Source organism: Schistocerca cancellata, chromosome 1 (assembly GCF_023864275.1).
Source record: "Schistocerca cancellata isolate TAMUIC-IGC-003103 chromosome 1, iqSchCanc2.1, whole genome shotgun sequence".
NCBI classification, from domain to species: domain Eukaryota; kingdom Metazoa; phylum Arthropoda; class Insecta; order Orthoptera; family Acrididae; genus Schistocerca; species Schistocerca cancellata.
The window spans coordinates 1017723528-1017743391 of NC_064626.1; the positions used below are offsets into that span (position 1 = coordinate 1017723528).

At 38.5% G+C, this 19864-nt stretch overlaps 1 protein-coding gene across 1 annotated transcript in view; it reads right to left on the reverse strand.

Moving 5' to 3' along the window:
• LOC126121826 (uncharacterized) overlaps positions 1 to 19864 on the reverse strand; it is a 120082-nt gene that overhangs the window by 68468 nt on the left and 31750 nt on the right. The window contains exon 6 of the mRNA XM_049915086.1: positions 12033 to 12143. Coding sequence (XP_049771043.1) covers positions 12033 to 12143 — 111 coding nt within the window. The remainder of the gene's footprint in view (positions 1 to 12032; positions 12144 to 19864) is intronic.

A 19864-nucleotide genomic window follows, 5' to 3' on the forward strand; every position in this document is an offset into this window, starting at 1 on the left:
TTGGCAACCAAATCGAGGTGAATAACCGAAGCTCACAGAGGGGCCGTGCATAGCCGCTCGCAAAACGTCGATAGCCGAAAGCCCAGTACTGACGTCTTCAAGCGAAGCGGCGTCCACACCGCCACTGTAAATATGTTTCTGTTGGAAACATTAGGTTAGTTTAAGTAACTGCCAAACTGCTACTTCCAAGCGCTACCGCCACTGTAAATATGTTTCTGTTGGAAACATTAGGTTAGTTTAAGTAACTGCCAAACTGCTACTTTCAAGCGCTAAGTGGGTAGTGCGTATGCCTGTTTTCCGTGTTTGGTCTTTGCACTGTTTAAACGCTTCTCGTCCCATTTCTGGTTAGATTCCCGCACATAGTGGTGAAAACATCTGATTTACTTACCCTACTATTAACAATGACGTGTGAACGTGAAATAGCCAAAAGCGGTCCTGTAATGGTTTTACACGATTGAAAAACGCGCCACAAACAAAACACGAGTCGCGTGAAGTGTAGCCTCCGCCTCTAACTCGGATAGTTATGCTCATGCGCGAATTTTGCAGCGCCAGATAAAATTTTCCGGGTAGATTCTCACTGCTTGCTCCACTGCTTATACATATACATCAAAAAGCTGCTCCACTGCTTATACATATACATCAAACAGCCACACTCCAAGTAGTCAAAGGCGAGAAGAAGCGCTGCTTATATGAGATTTCAGCCCCTGGCATGCGCCTCAAGCTGTCTGGCGGCTGCTTAAACGAACCGGGTCTAGTGCAGCAGGGGATACAACCACCACCACCTAAAGAGAAGGCCGCGGTGCGCTCTTGTGACGTCACGCAAAGCGGGCCAGGGTTGGCTTGGCGCTGCGTTTAAAGAATCGAGACGCACGGCCTGCAAATATTTGTCAAACGGTTTTACAGAACCTATTCCGTAAAAAATAATTAATTTCTGAAATACTTTTAGCTTTATATGGCAGCTTCATGATGAAGTGCCAATCATTTCGATAATGGTCATAACTATTGTGGTATTTCACAGATGAGTATCAAATTTGAGAACGTTGCCATCAAAAATAGGGGTTGCTATGAATTTGTGTTTGATGCATATTACACATTCTATTGCTGAGTATGATATACAGATGAGGTTTTGAAATTTTCGTAAAACTTTGGATCAATATCTGCTTCCAATCTCGGAAAAATTGAGCATCTGCAGCAACTTACTTCCGATCGCAACGCGCGGGAATGAAATATTCATAACGCCTGTCATATCTCGTAAACCGCTGGAGATAACGAAACGAGATCTTGGCAAATGATACCAAGATAAGAGGAGAGTACTTTGCCGAATGGTTAAAATAAGTAACTTTATCAATCGCGATATAGCAGAAACTATAGTTTATAATTCTTTTTTACCGGTAATGTAATTGCATAAGACTTATCAATAACCAGTGAAAACGTACGAGTGCGGGATGTAAATAATATTGCGATATACATGGTAAAACCACGTACATTTGTGAAAAATGCACTGTGATAAAGTACATTCTTTCTGGACCAGACAACTATTATTTACACTCACTTGAAAAATTCTGCACTAATACAGTGTATAATATTAAATTCCTCTGCCTTCAGTATCCTAAATAAATATTGTGTAACTGTTTATAGAGCTCCCTCAGGAAAGCTGAGTACATTCCCCAAGCAAACAATCACTTTTAACTCACCTCACAAAAACAATTATGCGTTGTTATTGTAATGTAAATTTTCTTTCCTGTAAAAATATGGCAGATTTTGAGCATAAGTCAACAGTGAAAATCTACAAATCTTCAACAGACATTTGCAGCAGTTGGAATGAGACAATGTGTCAAGCTAAAAACGTCAATAATAAATTTAACCTTTATCTAGATTAATTTGTTCCATTGTTTGACACATCGAAAAATAACACAGATATGCTTCATACAGAGAGATCGCTTTTGAAACATGAAAACAGCAGTTTCAACATTTGTTAGCACTCATGCTAACTAATGCGAGAGTGAAAAACAACACCCACTCACAAACAGAGAATAAAACGTATCGGTAATGCGTAACAAAATACGAACTGCAGAGAAATTTAAACACGAATAAAAAGTAACACGAGCCACAAATTTATATTTCGTTTTCAAAATCAAAATAAAGCCACTTGATAACGAATACTAGGCCTATTTACTGCGAACTTTTGCTCACAATTTTAGTCAAATGTATCCAAAATGCAAGATATTCCACCAGAAAAAAATAATAATTGTACTAGGTATATAGTTTTTACATACCTTCGTGTGCTCAGTGGGTTGGAAATTGTCCCGATGAATCGCTGAAAGACATTTCCAACGCAGATTCGCATCTTTCGGAAAGGAAAACATTACTTTCGGTCGAGTTCCGTAATTCCCACGACACCTTGGCACACAACACTTGTAAACCATGTTCACAGTAGCTTCACTACACGTAAACACTGTAATCGCTAGTTTTAAGCACGAATATAGCACTCGATCCAACAAACGTGTAGATAAACAAACGCTTCGAAACACAACATGGTGGCCCGCTTGGAGTGACGTCACGACCTGCTATGAATTTCGCGCCGCGGCCTTGTCTCTAGGTGGTGGTGATACAACCCGTCGGCTTTGAATAATGACGTCATTCCTTAGTCATAGATCGTAATGTCTTCACTTCGAGGCATAGATAATAAAGCAGTTCTGTGTTCTAATAAGCACTATCATTAAAATAATTGAATGTAAATCTAAAAGCGATCGCTTGATATTGGGTGCATCATTTTACTGATTGCTTAATGAAGTAAGATCAGTTTATTCTATCTCGTGAGATTTTTTTTTTTTAAAAAAGGCCAAAAAACTCTTATTACGTACTGAAGGGAGCTAGAACACTAAGAAGAATCGCTTCTCGGCTTTTGACAAGATATTGCTTAATAAAGTAGGATCAGTTTATTCTATCTCGTGAGATTCTTTTTTTTTAAAGCCAAAAAACACTTATTAGGTACTGAAGGGAGCTGCTTAATAAAGTAGGATCAGTTTATTCTATCTCGTGAGATTTTTTTTTTAAAGAGTCAAAAAATCGTTTCTTTACTGATTGCTTAATGAAGTAGGATCAGTTTATTCTATCTTGTGAGATTTTTTTTTTTAAAAAAAAGCCAAAAAACTCTTATTACGTACTGAAGGGAGCTAGAACACTAAGAAGAATCGCTTCTCGGCTTTTGACAAGATATTGCTTAATAAAGTAGGATCAGTTTATTCTATCTCGTGAGATTTTTTTTTAAAAAAGCCAAAAAACACTTATTAGGCACTGAAGGGAGCTGCTTAATAAAGTGGGATCAGTTTATTCTATCTCGTGAGATTTTTTTTTTAAGTCAAAAAACACTTATTACGTACTGAAGGGAGCTAGAACATTAAGAACAATCGCTTCTCGGCTTTTGACAAGATATTGCTTAATAAAGTAGGATCAGTTTATTCTATCTCGTGAGATTTTTTTTTTAAAAAGTCAAAAAACACTTATGCTTTTGACAAGATCAATGTTTATCTATCTCGCATTCCTTTGTTTCTCAACATTCTCCTCAGCTCTTTCATCTCTGTAATACATGCTCTCTGGCGACTTGTGACGTCATTGTTCAAAGCCGACGGGTTGTATCCCCTGCTGCACTAGACCCAACGAACCTATGTTTCACATGTTCCGGATTTTTTCTGTCCACACTGGCAGCAAATATTTCTTACTGTATTCGCTTCGTCTACAACGCTATTTGTTGTATTGTTTTAGCACTGTCTGCCACTTCATGTCTAGAGACGAGGAAACTGTAATATGTGCGGGTCTAGTGCAGCAGGGGATACAACCCGTCGGCTTTGAACAATGACGTCATTCCTTAGTCATAGATCGTAATGTCTTCATTTCGAGGCATAGATAATAAAGCAGTTCTGTGTTCTAATAAGCACTATCATTAAAATAATTGAATGTAAATCTAAAAGCGATCGCTTGATATTGGGTGCATCATTTTAATGATTGCTTAATGAAGTAGGATCAGTTTATTCTATCTCGTGAGATTTTTTTTTTTAAAAGCCAAGAAACTCTTATTACGTACTGAAGGGAGCTAGAACACTAAGAAGAATCGCTTCTCGGCTTTTGACAAGATATTGCTTAATAAAGTAGGATCAGTTTATTCTATCTCGTGAGATTTTTTTTAAAAAAAAGCCAAGAAACACTTATTAGGTACTGAAGGGAGCTGCTTAATAAAGTAGGATGAGTTTATTCTATCTCGTGAGATTTATTTTTTTAAAAAAGTCAAAAAATCGTTTCTTTACTGATTGCTTGATGAAGTAGGATCAGTTTATTCTATCTCGTGAGATTTTTTTTTTTAAAAAAAGCCTAAAAACTCTTATTACGTACTGAAGGGAGCTAGAACACTAAGAAGAATCGCTTCTCAGCTTTTGACAAGATATTGCTTAATAAAGTAGGATCAGTTTATTCTATCTCGTGAGTTTTTTTTTTAAGCCAAAAAACGCTTATTAGGTACTGAAGGGAGCTGCTTAATAAAGTAGGATCAGTTTATTCTATCTCGTGAGATTTTTTTTTTTAAGTCAAAAAACACTTATTACGTACTGAAGGGAGCTAGAACATTAAGAACAATCGCTTCTCGGCTTTTGACAAGATATTGCTTAATAAAGTAGGATCAGTTTATTCTATCTCGTGAGATTTTTTTTTTAAGTCAAAAAACACTTATTATGTACTGAAGGGAGCTAGAACATTAAGAACAATCGCTTCTCGGCTTTTGACAAGATATTGCTTAATAAAGTAGGATCAGTTTATTCTATCTCGTGAGATTTTTTTTTTTAAGTCAAAAAACACTTACGCTTTTGACAAGATCAATGTTTATCTCTCTCGCATTCCTTTGTTTCTCAACATTCTCCTCAGCTCTTTCATCTCTGTAATACATGCTCTCTGGCGACTTGTGACGTCATTGTTCAAAGCCGACGGGTTGTATCCCCTGCTGCACTAGTCCCCATATGTGCCGCTGCATTATTAATTCTCGAAGGTTCACACAAACAAAATAAAAGACGTCATCGTTGTTCATTCGTTTTTTTATTTATTTATTTACCGCAACTTGTGAGGTCGTAAGCATCTCTGTGTTTTTGGTAGTTTTACATAATAGGTTGCGTTTATCAAAGGGTTTCGATACTATTTTGATGGTGTGTTTGTATGGTAGTTGGTAATGGTTGACAAAATACGATTAGTTGTTTGAAATCAATTTGTTAGTTTGCGTACAGTTGTTGTCTGTGGTGAGCTGAAACATACTATAGAAAAACTGGCGGGAAATACTTGCTACATATGGGAACTGAATATGGAAGACTGCTCTAGTTTCCGTAATTTCACTTGGATATAATCTAATAATTTTAAATTTCTGGCAAATACGATATCACTGTTCCTTAACAAAACGATTGAAATTTCAGGAAAGCAATTACAACCAAACTTGCTGTTAGTCTTGTTTTTTTTTTTTTTGTCAACGGGAGAGCGTTTATTTCACATTTCAAAGTAAGCTACGGCATACGACCTTATTTTCTTTTCGCAGTCTTTGTCGGTGTTCTACCAAATGTAGCAGCAGTTCTCTGCAGAGTGACTGACGCGTTTTACTGCTGTTCATGTACTGCTTTCTTCGTATACTTACCAACGATTACAATAAGATCTGCAGCCTCGACCTCTGCATTTTTAAAATTTTTTGAGAAAACATAAAATCTAACAACTCTATACAACAGACGACACTTTGCGACGTACATACACACTTTTGCGCCTTGAAGCGGTGACATTTGTTTCCTTTCACCCGTGTTGACACCGCTACTGTATGATGTTTCGAAACATGTTTCCAAATGGTGTCCACATCACTTAGCTGGAAAACTGTTTCAACCCAAGTGTGCACGCGTCTTTAAGTCTACTTTGCTTTTCTTCAAAGCATTATATCTTATGGGCCTTTAATATGGGGCAATAGCTCACACCTTCAGGACATTTTCGTACTTCAGAAGAAAGTAATTCGAATTATAACAATGATAGACTGGCCCACTGCAAACCACTGTTTATCAACTTAGAAATATTAACTTTTATAAACGTATATTTACACTGCCCTACTGCATATAAAGAGCAACTTACCAGAATACCAGCGTAGAAAAGATGTACACTCTCATGGAACCAGAAATAGTAGCCATCTATCATCCATACCTTACTACAGAGTACAAATTATCCTAGTCACTGAACAGCTACGAAGTGGTGGGTATGAAGATGTTTAACAAACTGTCACTAGAATGGGTACAAGCTCCATTTGATTTATTTAACGCCAAATTATTCAGTTGGTTAGCTGCAAATACTTGCTACTCACTTCAGGAACTTTATGACTGTAAAATATCATAGTGGTACCGGTTTGGAGAGTTCAGCATAATTTCTTTAACTGAGTAATTTATGAGGCAATGCTTTTCATATTATTTGATTTTAAATATTGTATTATATGGAAAACCAATAGTGACATATTGACCTTCAACCCATGTATATATGCTGTGTAACTTGTATTTTACATAGACTTTGTCAATTGCTGTAATAGCTAAACGACAATAAAATTTCATTCAATTCATGCATTCATTCAACTAAAATGCCACTGGCTACAGAAGGACACACACGCTCCCACTTCTTAAAGATTGGGACACCTTTCACCATACTTCACAGTTTTCCGTTTAATTCATCACGATCATTAAATTTTGCTTTTCTCTGGGTGAACACAAAGGAAAGATGTCTCAAAAACGTGTGTTTTGACATGTAATTTGTAGTCGTGGCATGTCGAAAAATATCTCTATTACCTAGTACACAGATGAAAATTTCAATTTTTTGACGAGTTTTTATTTGCTGTTTCTTAAGAAATGATGAAATTCATTACCATAAATTACTGTAAAACATTGTATCGTACATTTAATTTCCTTCACTTATATAGATTTTATACAATTTGTTGGCGAGGATTGCGATTTTTAATCATATATGCCAATTAGATATGTTATTGCTCGTATTTTGGGGGTTTTAACGATTTCATCGACCCTGCATTTTCCTCAATTTCGCTGTTTTTAAGTCTGGATCCCACGAAAACGTAAAAGAGGGGTTTCGCTGTATGAACTTACATTTTGAAACAATTTATGTATTACAAAATGAATCATCAGTAAACTCCATTATTCTGGCACCAGATCCTTAAAATCACTGAGTTACTGTAAAGCAGCGGAATTTTTACACAGTAAATAAAATTTCTGCTGTGCCAGAACTTGAACAGACACGTTACATTACTTCTCCCTTAGTGACTGATTTTTTTCAAAGTACTAAGGAAATCTGTAAATGTGTTGTAAGAAATATTGAACAGATAAAAATTTTTCTCACCAAGCAGTGGCAAGAGAACACACACATAAAAAAGTGTTTTACTTAGGCAAGCTTTCAGAGCCAGTGGCTCCTTCCACCATTTGATGAGTCGATATTTTATCTATCAAATTACATTATACTGTTAAAAATGGTTTATTTTCACTGTTGTAAGAAATATAAAAGTAAACTAATTTGACAAGTAGGGTCCTGTAATATATACTATATTTTTTACTGTCACTGATTATATACAGATCTTCATTACAAAAAAATTTAATTTTCTGCTGCTTCTGATCTGATTTATGTTGAATTGCTTCTGCCTCTTTTAGGGTATTTGTCTCAAAATGTTTTTCATCAATTAGTATCCTTTTCTTTTTCCATGACTTTTGTGCCATAATCATCTGCTTTTGATGACCACACTCCATATCCTGAACATGCAAGGAGTATGCAGTATCCATTTCTAACACTTGAGTTAACGAGATTCTGTTAGGGCTGCATTCTCCGTCTCATGCTATTGCATTACAGCATCACAAACTTGCTGATGTAAGACAATCAATTCTTTTTTCATACTCTCAAACAGGCACTCTGCTTTCACAGAGAAGCCCTCCTGTACATGTGCATTCATATGTGAGAGAGAGGATATCATTTTTAATCATTTACATAACTTTTTGTCGAGAAGCTATTCAAAACCAAACTTTCTCATTCTGCAAGATTTTTTACACTCTGTTAAAGACTTGGGAAAAAAAAGAATCTACTACACAGGGTTCCTCAGAATGAAAAGTAGGGTATGAAAAGGACAAACTGACCATCTACTTAAATACGCACTGAAAACAAAGAAACACATATGCCATTAAATATTACATACCCCTTTTACCTGGTTTTGACTAGTCGCCATAACTCTCTGCCCGTTACTCCAGGTGGCGAATGAAAGCTTACATCAATTTATTCAGCACATTCAATGGGGTCTCTTCCACAGGTTTCCTTTCCTATCCTTGAGTTCACCACAGTATGAGGATGTGTAGCAAACACTTCACTCTTCAAGTATCCCCACAAGAAGAAATATGGAAGAAGCCAAGAAGTGCAAGAATAAGTTTAATAGGGCAACTTTATCCAGTTTGCTTAGTTTCCATGCACTCTGCAGTTTGTATGGCTAGACCATGAGGTTACCATAGATGATTCAGAAAAGTGCTTGATGCTTATCCTCCATTCACTCACAGGTCTGCTGCACCCTTCTTTGCCCTGGACTTTTCTTCTATGCACAAGAGGCACTAGGTATGTCTGCCAAGGCATCTCATCCAAGATGAGCAGACGGCCTTGTCTGCGGCTGTCAAGCGTAATGGCTGTAGTCGTTAGAAAGTTGTGGCTCGCACTGGCACCAATGACGCCTGTTACATAGCTTCTGAGGCCATCCTCAGTTCTTACAGGCAGCTGGTAGAGGTGGTGAAAACTGCTGGCCTCGCGCACAGGGTGCAAGCAGAGCTTCCAAACTGCAGCATCTTTCCCGAAGTTGACCCAGGGTCCTTTGGTTTGGAGCCAAGTTGAGGGTCTCACCAAAGGCTTTGTCATCTCGGTGATGGTCTTGGCTGCAGATTACTGGATCTGTGTTATCATGTGGGGATTTGTAGGACTCCCCTTGATAGATCAGGGGTGCACTACACAAAGGAAGCAGCTGCTTGGGTAGTAGATTACTTGTGGAGGCATATGGGGGTTTTACAGGCCAGGCCGTAGTTTGAGGCACTCTCATGAACACTTGCCAGTCAATACACATTGAGAGAAACCAGACCACGTTTGGAGTAAAGACAGTATGACTGTAAAAATTTTATCAGTAAATTTTCAAAGTATTCACAACAAAGTTCTCCAATTTACTGCTTACCAGAAAAGTTCTCAACCTCAAATTATTCTTGTGACTGAGAGCTGGCTAAAACCCAAAGTAAAAAGCTCTGAGATATTTAGTGAGTCTTGGAATGTTTATCACAAAGACAGAAGAGTTGGCGCCATAGGAGGGGAAGTGTTCATTGCAATCGACAAAAATATTGTATCTATTGAGATTGTAACTGAGTGTGATAGTGACTTTATCTGGTCACAATAACACATCTATGAGAAACCAAGTTAATTGTTGGATGTTTTTACCAATGACCCGACTCGGCTGTGACAGTTCTAGAGTCATTCAGGGAAAGTCTATGGTCATTTGTTCATAAACACCCAGATCATTGCAGTACTAGCTGATGGTGACTTTATCCTACCGAATATAGACTGGGACATGTATGGATTCATTGCAGGGGATCCAGACAGACTTGTGAAGTACTTTCAAAAATGTTTTCCAAAAACTGTCTTGAGCACCCCACACGCATACAAACAGGCCAGACCTTTTTGATGGTGTCGGTATGGAGATGGGAGATCATGATGTCATCACAGCAACTACGGTTACGAAAGTTAATAAATCAGTCAAAAGGGCTAGGGGAGTGTTTCTGCAGTGAATTGCAATCATTTAGTCCTAGAGTGATGGACATAGTGGAATTATGGACAAAGTTTAAACAGACTGTAAATCATGATATGGACAAATAGGTGCCTAGTACATGGGTTAAGGACGGAAAAGACCCACCATGGTTTAACAACAAAATCTGAAAAATGCTGAGGAGGCAAAAGCTGTTGCACTTTTGGTTCAAACGAGGGCGTGCAGATGATGACAAAGATTAAGAGACATTTATGCATCTGTGAAAAGATTTATGTGCAAAGCCTACAACAGCTACCACTGTCATACTGTTCCTAAAGATCTGGCGGAGAGCCCAAAAAATTTCTGGTCCTATGTAAAATCACTTAGTGGGTCTAAGTCTTCCATCCAATCACTCATTGATCAATCTCGTTTCACAGAAGAAGATAGCAAAAGAAAGGATGAAGTTTTAAATTCCACTTTTAAAAAACCATTCATGCAGGAGAATCGCACAAACAAACCATCATTTGACCATCACACAGAGCCCTGTATGGATGACATAGTAATAAGCATCCCTGATGTAGAGGAACAACTGAAAGAGTTGAAAGTAAACAAGTCACCAGGCCCGGATGGAATCCAAATTCAGTTTTACAGAGTACACTACACCACCCCACTGCAGACTGTTAACAAAGATATGAGCATACGGAGTAGGCTCCTCGAAATGTGACTGGCTCTAAGACTTCTTAAGTAAAAGAACCCAGTATGTTGTTCTCAATAGCAAGTGTTCATCAGAGACGAGGCAACATCAGGGGTGTCCTGGGGAAGTGTTACAGGACCATTGCTAACTATTTTCTATACACATAAATGATCTGGTGGACAGGGTGGGCAGCATTCCGCAGTTGTTCGCTGATGATGCTGTGGTGTACAGAAAGGTGTCGAAGATCAGTGACAGCCCTAGACAAAATTTCTACTTAAGAGTGTTGAGTGGCAGCCAGCTCTAAATGTAGAAAAATGTAAGTTAATGCAGAGGAGTAGGAAAAACAAACCTGTAATGTTTGGATACAGCATTAGTAATGTCCTGCTTGATCCAATAACATAGTTTAAATATCTGCGCATAACGTTGCAAAGTGATATGAAATGGAATGAGCATATGAGGTTTGTGGTAGGGAATGCAAACTGTAGACTTTGGCTTATTGTGAGAATTTTAGGAAAGTTTGGTTCATCTATAAAGGAGACAGCATATTGGACACTAGTGTGACCTATTATTGAGTACTACTTGTGTGTGTGGGATATGCACCAGGTCGGATTGAAAAAAGATAATGAAGCAATTCAGAGGCGAGCTGCTAGATTTGTTTCAGGTAGGTTCGATCAGCATGCAAGTGTTACAGACACACTTTGGGAACTCATGTGGGAATCCCTGCGGGGAAGAAGACGTTTATTTTGATGAACAATACTGAGAAATTTTAGAGACCCGGCATTTGAAGCTGACTACAGAACAATCCTACTGCCGCCAACACACATTATGCACAGGGATCCTAAAGATAAGATGAGACAAATGAGGGCACATATGGGAGCATATAGACAGTCATTTTTTCCTTGCTGTTATCTGTGAGTGGAACAGGAAAGGAAACGACTAGTAGTGGCACAGCATACCCACACACCGTGCGGTGGCTTGCAGAGTACGTATGCAGCTGTAGATGTCCTGAATTGCTACATCCTCTGTACAGTCATCCAGTTATCCGGGACTTGATCATGTTATTCCAACTAAAATGGCAATGAAAGAGTCACTGAACTGCGATGGAAGACTCTTTATTTTTTAAATACACCACACCGGTGAATGCTGAATGCTTTGAACTTCACAAGGCCGTATTTACATACGGCACTCATTCCTCAATGCAGCACATGTGTACATATTTTGTGCATTTTACTACATGACTCACATCATGCTACTCATTCTGCTGCACCTTGTATATTATTGCTGCTTTCTTGTTCATAGAGTACTTTCTTTCTCAAAAGTGAGGGAATGTTGCACATATTTACAACACAGTAAGCTGTTGTGTATGCTGTTCTCCAATGTAGAGTCAGTATCCTGGATTCTCAAATGCCCCACTATTTCAGCATCTCAATCACTAAATAAAATCTGTAGTTCTAATCTCAGATTTAAGTTATAGAACACTCAACAAATTAAAATTCATAAAATTATTTTGAATGTTAATTTGCTTACCTTATCAAAGCCTCTGTCATTCTATCTTCTATGTAAGTTCTTATCTTCACTTCTTCTGGTTTCTCAACTTCTTCGCATCGCAGAGGTATATGATTAAGTTCTTTACATTTTCTGTAAATGAGAAACATGACAGATTAGTATTGTTTATATCAGCAAGAAGTGATCAGCAATGAACTGTATCCATCAATAATTATATCAAGCATGGTGATGACAACCCAGTTAAGATTAGAACCTCTATTTACTCTTTGGGAAATGTTCAACAAAACTGAGAAGCCACAGGAGTGTATGTTTTTGTGTTTGTGCTGGTGTGTGTGAGTGGGTGTACTTTAGGCAGAATATGAGCTAGTGTTTGAAAGCTAGGGTGAATACTGTTTTCTGTTAAACGTTTCTGTGCTCTACTCATCCATCCACTACAGGAGAGTGGTTGCCTTTTCCTTATTCTACGTATTGCTCCATTCAGGAATTTCCATTACTGTTATATGTTTCATGATTCCATTAAGTATCAAAACTATTAATGAAAGCTGACACTAAGTGGGACATACCTTTTGGTAACTTCAAATTATCATCTTTATCTCAAAACAATAAATTTAATGATTTTAACAAAAGGAAGATTGCATACAGTAGATTTCATGTTACTGCAGTAAGAGTGTATCTTTAATTACATTCCAGATCTCTCACAACGTTACATCATTCAATCAAATTCGAAGCTAGCCTTCGAAATCTTACATACCTAAAACCAATCTCAAAAAGGTTATCCTCTCTTTTACACAGTTCTTTCTATGTGCTGTGAAATTTGTGTCATATTTTCTTCTCATTACTGACGATGTCTTATTTGGAGGAGGTGTTTACTGCCACCATTATATGACTTACAGCTGCAGAGAGCACTGCCAACAGATCTGGCACTACTACACTACAGAATCACTGGATGAAGATGATTATTATTATTTTGTGGTGCTCAGCAGCATTGTTATTAATGCCCTTACTGGATACTGGCACAGCTTCTCATGCTTTGAACAATATGTGTTCTCGCAAGGAAAATTATTATGACAGTTCCCAAGGACACATGGTAGTGATTTCCTTAAGAGTGTCTGGCTATGTCAACACAAATCACTGTAATCCATCTCCTTGAAGTGGTGAAAATAAGACACCACCACATAAATTGATGCCCAATATGGTTACACTGGTGATAACATAAATTCATTTATGCAAATGTCTCCTTCATTGTACTCTTTAACATGTAATTAAAAGATTTGGTAAATCCATTATCCAAGATGGATAATGGGAGTAAATTATGTTGCAAATTTATAACTCAAGTGTAAGGAAAGTGGGCAGAAGTAAACAGCACAGAATGTCACAAATAATAACAGTATATACATTTGTTGTTAATAAATAGTTTTTGCCTCTACAATATTGTTAGTTGAGGCAAGGGACTTTACATGTGCATATGCATACTGCAAGTAAGCATATGCTGTCGCACAGGGAGTACATAGTGTACCAATATCATTAATCTTCATATTTACTCCATGTATGAATACTGTAGGAGAATAACTAGATGCATATTTCAGCATTAGGCAAGATTCTGCTAGTTTTACAATTCTCACCATTACCCAATAGATTACTTGGAAGAAGTAATCAATTATTTCCATCCTTTTTGGAGGCAAGTTCTCTGAACCCTAAGAATAAGTCTCATTATGCTGCCTGAGGTCTGTCAGCAATAGTGTAATCAAATAATAATGGGTATTTCTATCTATTATTTAGGTGCAATAAGTTATTACAACAGTCTGTTTATAAACTGCATTTTACTTGAGAACAGGTTTCAGTGTGACACTCACCAGTTGGATATTCTGACCTGATTTTTGATGTTCAGTTTCCCGCATACCGAATGTATTGTCTTGTTTCTTGACATCTGCTGTTCCAAAATGCACTTAAATACATCCTACCAAGCTACAGCCTCTAAGGTCATATATCATCAAGCTCCTTTCTTCCAGAAATACAATGCTGAGGTCATGGACAGTCAGCTGACAATGAGTCATGGCTCATGAATAAGTGTCTACACAACATAAACAATTGTATTTCACATGCCACCTCACAGTGTGTGGTCAAAGGTACAGTACATACCTACATCATCCCTCCTCCCTCTACATTTTCAAGTTTCAAATGGTACAGGGGAGCAGCAGCAGCTGAGCTGAGAGGACGCGCAGCAGCAGCGCTTATGTCTTTGTTTTATTTTTTTCATATGCTTCTGCAAAGAAGTGAACTGTACATGTGTAATTTACTGTGTAGACTAGTGGTTAGAAAATTAATCATAGTTTTTATTTTAGCGTAAGTCTTGTGAACATTCTTGTGTAGGGCGGCTTCCTACCGTAAATTTTCCCGTCGCCAGAAACTCCATTATGCCACTAAGTTTTAATTTTGTGCTAGTAGACAGCACACAGTTTAGATCAGTGCTCGAGTTTGAATATTTATCTTGTGCAGTAACTTTTTGGCAAACAGGATTTCTAACAACAGATATCTGTAAATACATCAACTTCAGTAGAGAAATTTATTTCTGTTTAATAGCTTGCTGTCTCAAACTACAGTGAGACATCTGGATAGCAACTTTGAGTGTTACTTTATTCTCCTTTGGTATATTTTGTATATATTTCAAACTCAGTAGCGCCATTTGAGAACTTATATCTATTTTATACGCAGTACAATATGGCTCCGAACTGTACTTGTTGTGAGTGGATACAAGGAGAGTTGGCTGCTGTCTGTAAACTGTTGGAAGACATGTTGGCTACCATCAACAAGCTTCTAGCCAATGCTCAAAACTGCAGTGACATTGGGGCACCAGTGAAGAGACCTGTGACATCTTTGGTGCCACTGGAATCACCTGGTGACCCGGACGTCTGCGGCTTCTGATACGAAACATCTGACCGGTCTGTCCTCACTCCAGAGTGGGTGGCAGACAGTGGTGGCTTCACGTGTCACTGGGCGGAAGGTGAAAGAGGGAGCAGGCCGTGCGGCTGGCTCCCTACGTCTTAGCAATAGGTACGAGATGCTACCCAGTGCTGATGATAACTCTGAGTCAGCATGGGATGCCTCACCTGTTGGGCCAGCAGTTGATTTTCCTGCCCTGTCCAAACAAGTACAGAGAGTGGGTATGCTAATCATTGAGAGCTCCAATGTTAGGCGGGTGGTGGAGCCCCTCAGGGAGATAGCAGGCAATGCGGGAAAGAATTCCAATGTGCATTTGATACGTTTGCCTGTGAGGTCTCATCCATGATGTAGAGGAGGTCCTGTCAGTGGCTATTGAGCACACTGGGTGCAATGGGATGCATGTAGGGGCACACGCCGGCACGAATGACGCCTGCCACTTGGGTTCTGAGGCCAGCCTCGGCTCCTTTTGGTAATTGGCTGATTTGGTGAAGGCAACTAGCAATGCACGTGGGGTGCAGGCTAAGCTGTCTATTTGTAGCATTGTACCCAGAGTTGATCACGGTCCTCTGGTTTGGTGCAGAGTGGAAGGTCTGAACCAGAGGTTCAGACGACTCTGTGACAGTATCGGATGTGAATTTCTTGACCTCCACTATTGGGTGCAGAATTGTAGGGTTCCCCTTAATAGGTCAGGTGTGCACTACATGAAGGAAGCACTACTAGGGTAGCAGAGTAAGAGTGGCATGCACATGGGGCTTTTTTAGGTTAGAGATCCCTCCATTGGGATCAATGATGATTTGCCTGATAAATCAGCCACAGCGACCTCAGAAACTCTTGGTCCTCCCAGATCAGAAATATAAAAGATTAATATGACTCCAGAAGTGTCCCAGGAAAGGTCCCAGAATCGCTTACTGAAGTTTATAATGCACAGATAGTATTAGGAGCAGAAAGCTGGTTGAAACCAGATGTCAATGACAATGAAATCCTAAGTTCAGGTTGGAATGTTTATCGTAAGAATAGGTTAGTTGCCAATGGTGGTGGCGTATTTACTGCAGTAAAAAATTCGATAAAATCTAGCGAGGTTATCACAGATCCTGCACATGAATTAATCTGGGTGGAATTGAGTACCAAAGAATGGTCAAAAATGGTGACTGGATGCTTTTATAGACCACCTGTGTCAGGATCTGTAGTCGTAGAGCACTTCAGACAGAACTTGCAGAATATTGTCAGTAATTTTCCTGACCATGCCGTTGTAATATGGGGGTGACTTCAACTTGCCAGGAATAGATTGGGAGTGTTATGCCATCAAAACTGGTGCTAGAGACAGGGAATTGTGTGGCACTGTTCTGAATGTCTTGTCCGAAAATTATCTTGAGCAGATAGTCAGACAACCAACTCGTGAGGGTGATGTCTTAAACCTCCAGACAACAAACAGACCTGAACTTATCGGATTAGTTAACGTAGAGGAAGGTATCAGTGATTATAAGACTGTGACAGCATCTATGATGACAGGTCCTACAAGGAATGTTAAGAAAGGTAGGAAGATTGTATTTGCTCAGGAAGGGTGACAGGATACAAATTTCAGAATACCTCAGCAATCAACATCAAATATTCGGTGATGAGGACGAACAAATGCAGAACAAATTAAAAAAATTCAAAGGTATCGTTCAATATGCCCTAGACAAATATGTTCCGAGCAAGGTTTTGAGGGATGGGAAAGATCCACCATGGTTTAATAGCCATGTTAGAGAAGTGCCACATAAACAAAGAGCACTTCATCTCATCTCAGATTCAAGAGAAGTAAAAACCTAGCTGACAAAAAAAAGCTGAATGAAGCGAAAATGAGCGTAAGGAGAGCAGTGATAGAAGTGTTCAATGATTCTGAAAGTAAGACATTGTCAACTGACTTGGAAGCAATTTTGGTTGTATGTAAAATCAGTAAATGGGTAAAAATCATCTATTCATTCTCTCAGAGACCACGATTCTAGACTTCCTTGAAGGTATAACTCAACACGTCGGTCTTAACGGAACTAAATCAACAGATGTAAAGGTAATATCCAGAGTACCACAGGGAAGTGTGGTGGGACCATAGCTGTTTACAATACATATAAATGATCTAGTAGAAAGCGTCAGATGCTCTTTAAGGCTACTCGCAGATGATGTGCAGTTGTCTGTACCGAAGTAGCAATGGCAGAAGATAGTAAGAATTTGCAGAATGACCTGCAGAGATCTGATGAATGGTGCACTCTCTGGCAGTTGGTCCTGAACATAAATAAATGTAACATATTGTGCATACATAGGAAAAGAAATCCACTGCTGTACAGTTACACTGTTGATGACAAACAGCTGGAGACAGAATCTGCAATAAAATATCTCAGTGTAACTATCCAGAGCGACCTTAAATGGAGTGACCATATAAAACAGATACTGGGAAAAGCAACACCAGACTCAGATTCATCAGAAGATTCTTAACGAAATGTAACTAATCCAAGTAAGAAGTGACTTTAAAGACACTTGTTGGCCAGATTCTGAGTATTGTTCATCTATCTGGGATCCCTGTGAGATAGGACTGATAGAGAAGATAGAGAAGATCCAACAAAGAGCGGCGCATATCATCAAGGCATTGTTTACCTGGAAAAAGAGTGTTACAGAAATGCTAAACGAACTCCACTGGCAGACATTATAAGAGAGACATTGTGTATCATGGAGAGATTTACAACTGAACTTTTGGGACAACACTTTTCATGAGGCATCAGACAACATATTACTTCCCCCCCACACACATCTCGTGTATTGACCACAAGAAGAAAATTCAAGAAATTAGAGCTAATACAGAGGCTTACCGACAATCATTCTTCCCATGCACTATTCGCGAGTGGAACTGGGTTGGTGGTGTCAGATAGTGGTACCGAAAGTGCGCTCCACCATACACCATCAGGTGTCTTGCGGAGTATGATGTGAGAGGCTTATTGCAATAGTGGTACAAGTCCATTTTTGTTAATTTTGAGATACAGAGACCTAAAGTTAAATGAGTGCTGATAAATCTGCAGTTGAGATACCAGAAATATTCAAGTATATGGCTTGCTGATAGAGATGAACCTTTCTTTCTATTTGTTTCGATCATTAATTTCAGCAGCATTATAGGCAGAAAAGTGGAGGTCATGGAGCTGTACCACTATTGAAATAAAATAAACTGAACATTGTATATAAACCTGTTAACTCTTTTATTGCAGATAATTTATATTACAGTTTTAATGTACACCTCCTTATTATATTCACATGTATAATTGAACTACACAGTCAGATATGGTTCAGGTCAATTAACTTCAGTAAAACTAAGGATTGCAGTCTTCTTCTTCTTCATGTTCCAGACCTCTGTCTTCTGTTTGTAGAGCAAGGAAGTAACTATGTTTGACAGCTGGAATATAAGGGAGCAAATCAGGCATATTTTGCTTTTTCTTTTTCAGCACTTTTCTCACGTGTGGGTAAAGTTGTGAAACTGCAATAGTACCATATGCATGTGGTCTCTCTCTCCAATGTTTGGGAGCAAAGTTTAGGACGTGGAAGTCAATTTCATCATTCAGTGTTTCCTTGTAGAGCATTTTGTATGGCTTCTGTCTCTAAAAAGCATGCATTTTAATTTCAGCCAATTACATTGAACATATTCGTCATTTTGCTTCTTTCTTACCACTGCATTTTGTAACTGTTTCAGTGCTAAAAAGTCAAAATGCTTCATTTCTGTGCATACAAGTTAATTTTTTCTTCTAGTTTTCCTAATTGTTTCAAAAATATCATCTGGGGAAAACAGAAACTCTTTCTTACTTAATTGTTTTTCTTTCTGGACAAAATCCCTGTCATTTGACAGGTATGAGTGACCTTTAAATCAATAATGTCGACTTGAAATTGAGGAGATTGTGTCACTTTCATAGTGTTAGGGAAATGTTTATGTTCCCATTTTGCACACCACACATGTCGCTGTACCAAAGTACCTGTTTTTGAGAAGTGACACACTTTTCAATATGTTTCAATAAACAGGTACCAGTTTCCTCTGAATCCCCTCATCCAGATGTTTCTTCCCAAAAATACATATGGTTTTTGCCGTCAGTTAAATTGTGTCATCCAAAATTATACACGTACATGTTTCTTTTGTAGTACAATATCGATGTTGTCAGTTTACGAAATGCAAGTGCTTTTTGCAAGTCAATGGTGAAAACGAACATCTGGGAATCTGCCTCTTTACTACATGCTGTGTCTGTAGCCATTGCTGTTCTTGCACCTTCAGCCCTCCTAAGGTGAAGCTCCTTTTCAGTTTGAAGCTTTCTTTTTTCTTCTGCATTGGTAGCAGCATTCATTTCAAAGCTCAATTTGCCACAAAAAGACCAAGTGTCTTTATGTGGTGGTTGAATGACAGGTTGAAGTCCTTGTTAAAGATTTTTTGATAGTTGTGCTCCCCCACAATTTCTTTATTCTGGGATATGCATTTATCTTTGTACAAATTGTACATTTTGGCCACACACAGCTCAGGATTTAAAAACCTTTTCTGGGAATTATCCTTCCTTGCATAATGGCTCTCTGAAACTGGAAAGCTTCTGACGTGTTCCTTTACATCATTCATCAGACCTTCCAGTACAGAGAATCTGTTCTGTTTGCCCCTTCCATCAAGGTGTGGTGTACCTTCTTCCTTACTTTTTGTTAAAAGCCTAGAGAGTCGTCCATTAGAAATGTCAAAAGTATTCAAGAAAAACTTCTTGCATACTACTGCACAGTTACCATTCACATGTATTCGATATTCATAAAATACAGCTATTCTGAGAACCATCAACTGTATAACAGTCACTTGATGTGTTGTTGTGGTCTTCAGTCCAGAGGCTGGTTTGATGCAGCTCTCTATGCTACTCTATCCTGTGCAAGCTTCT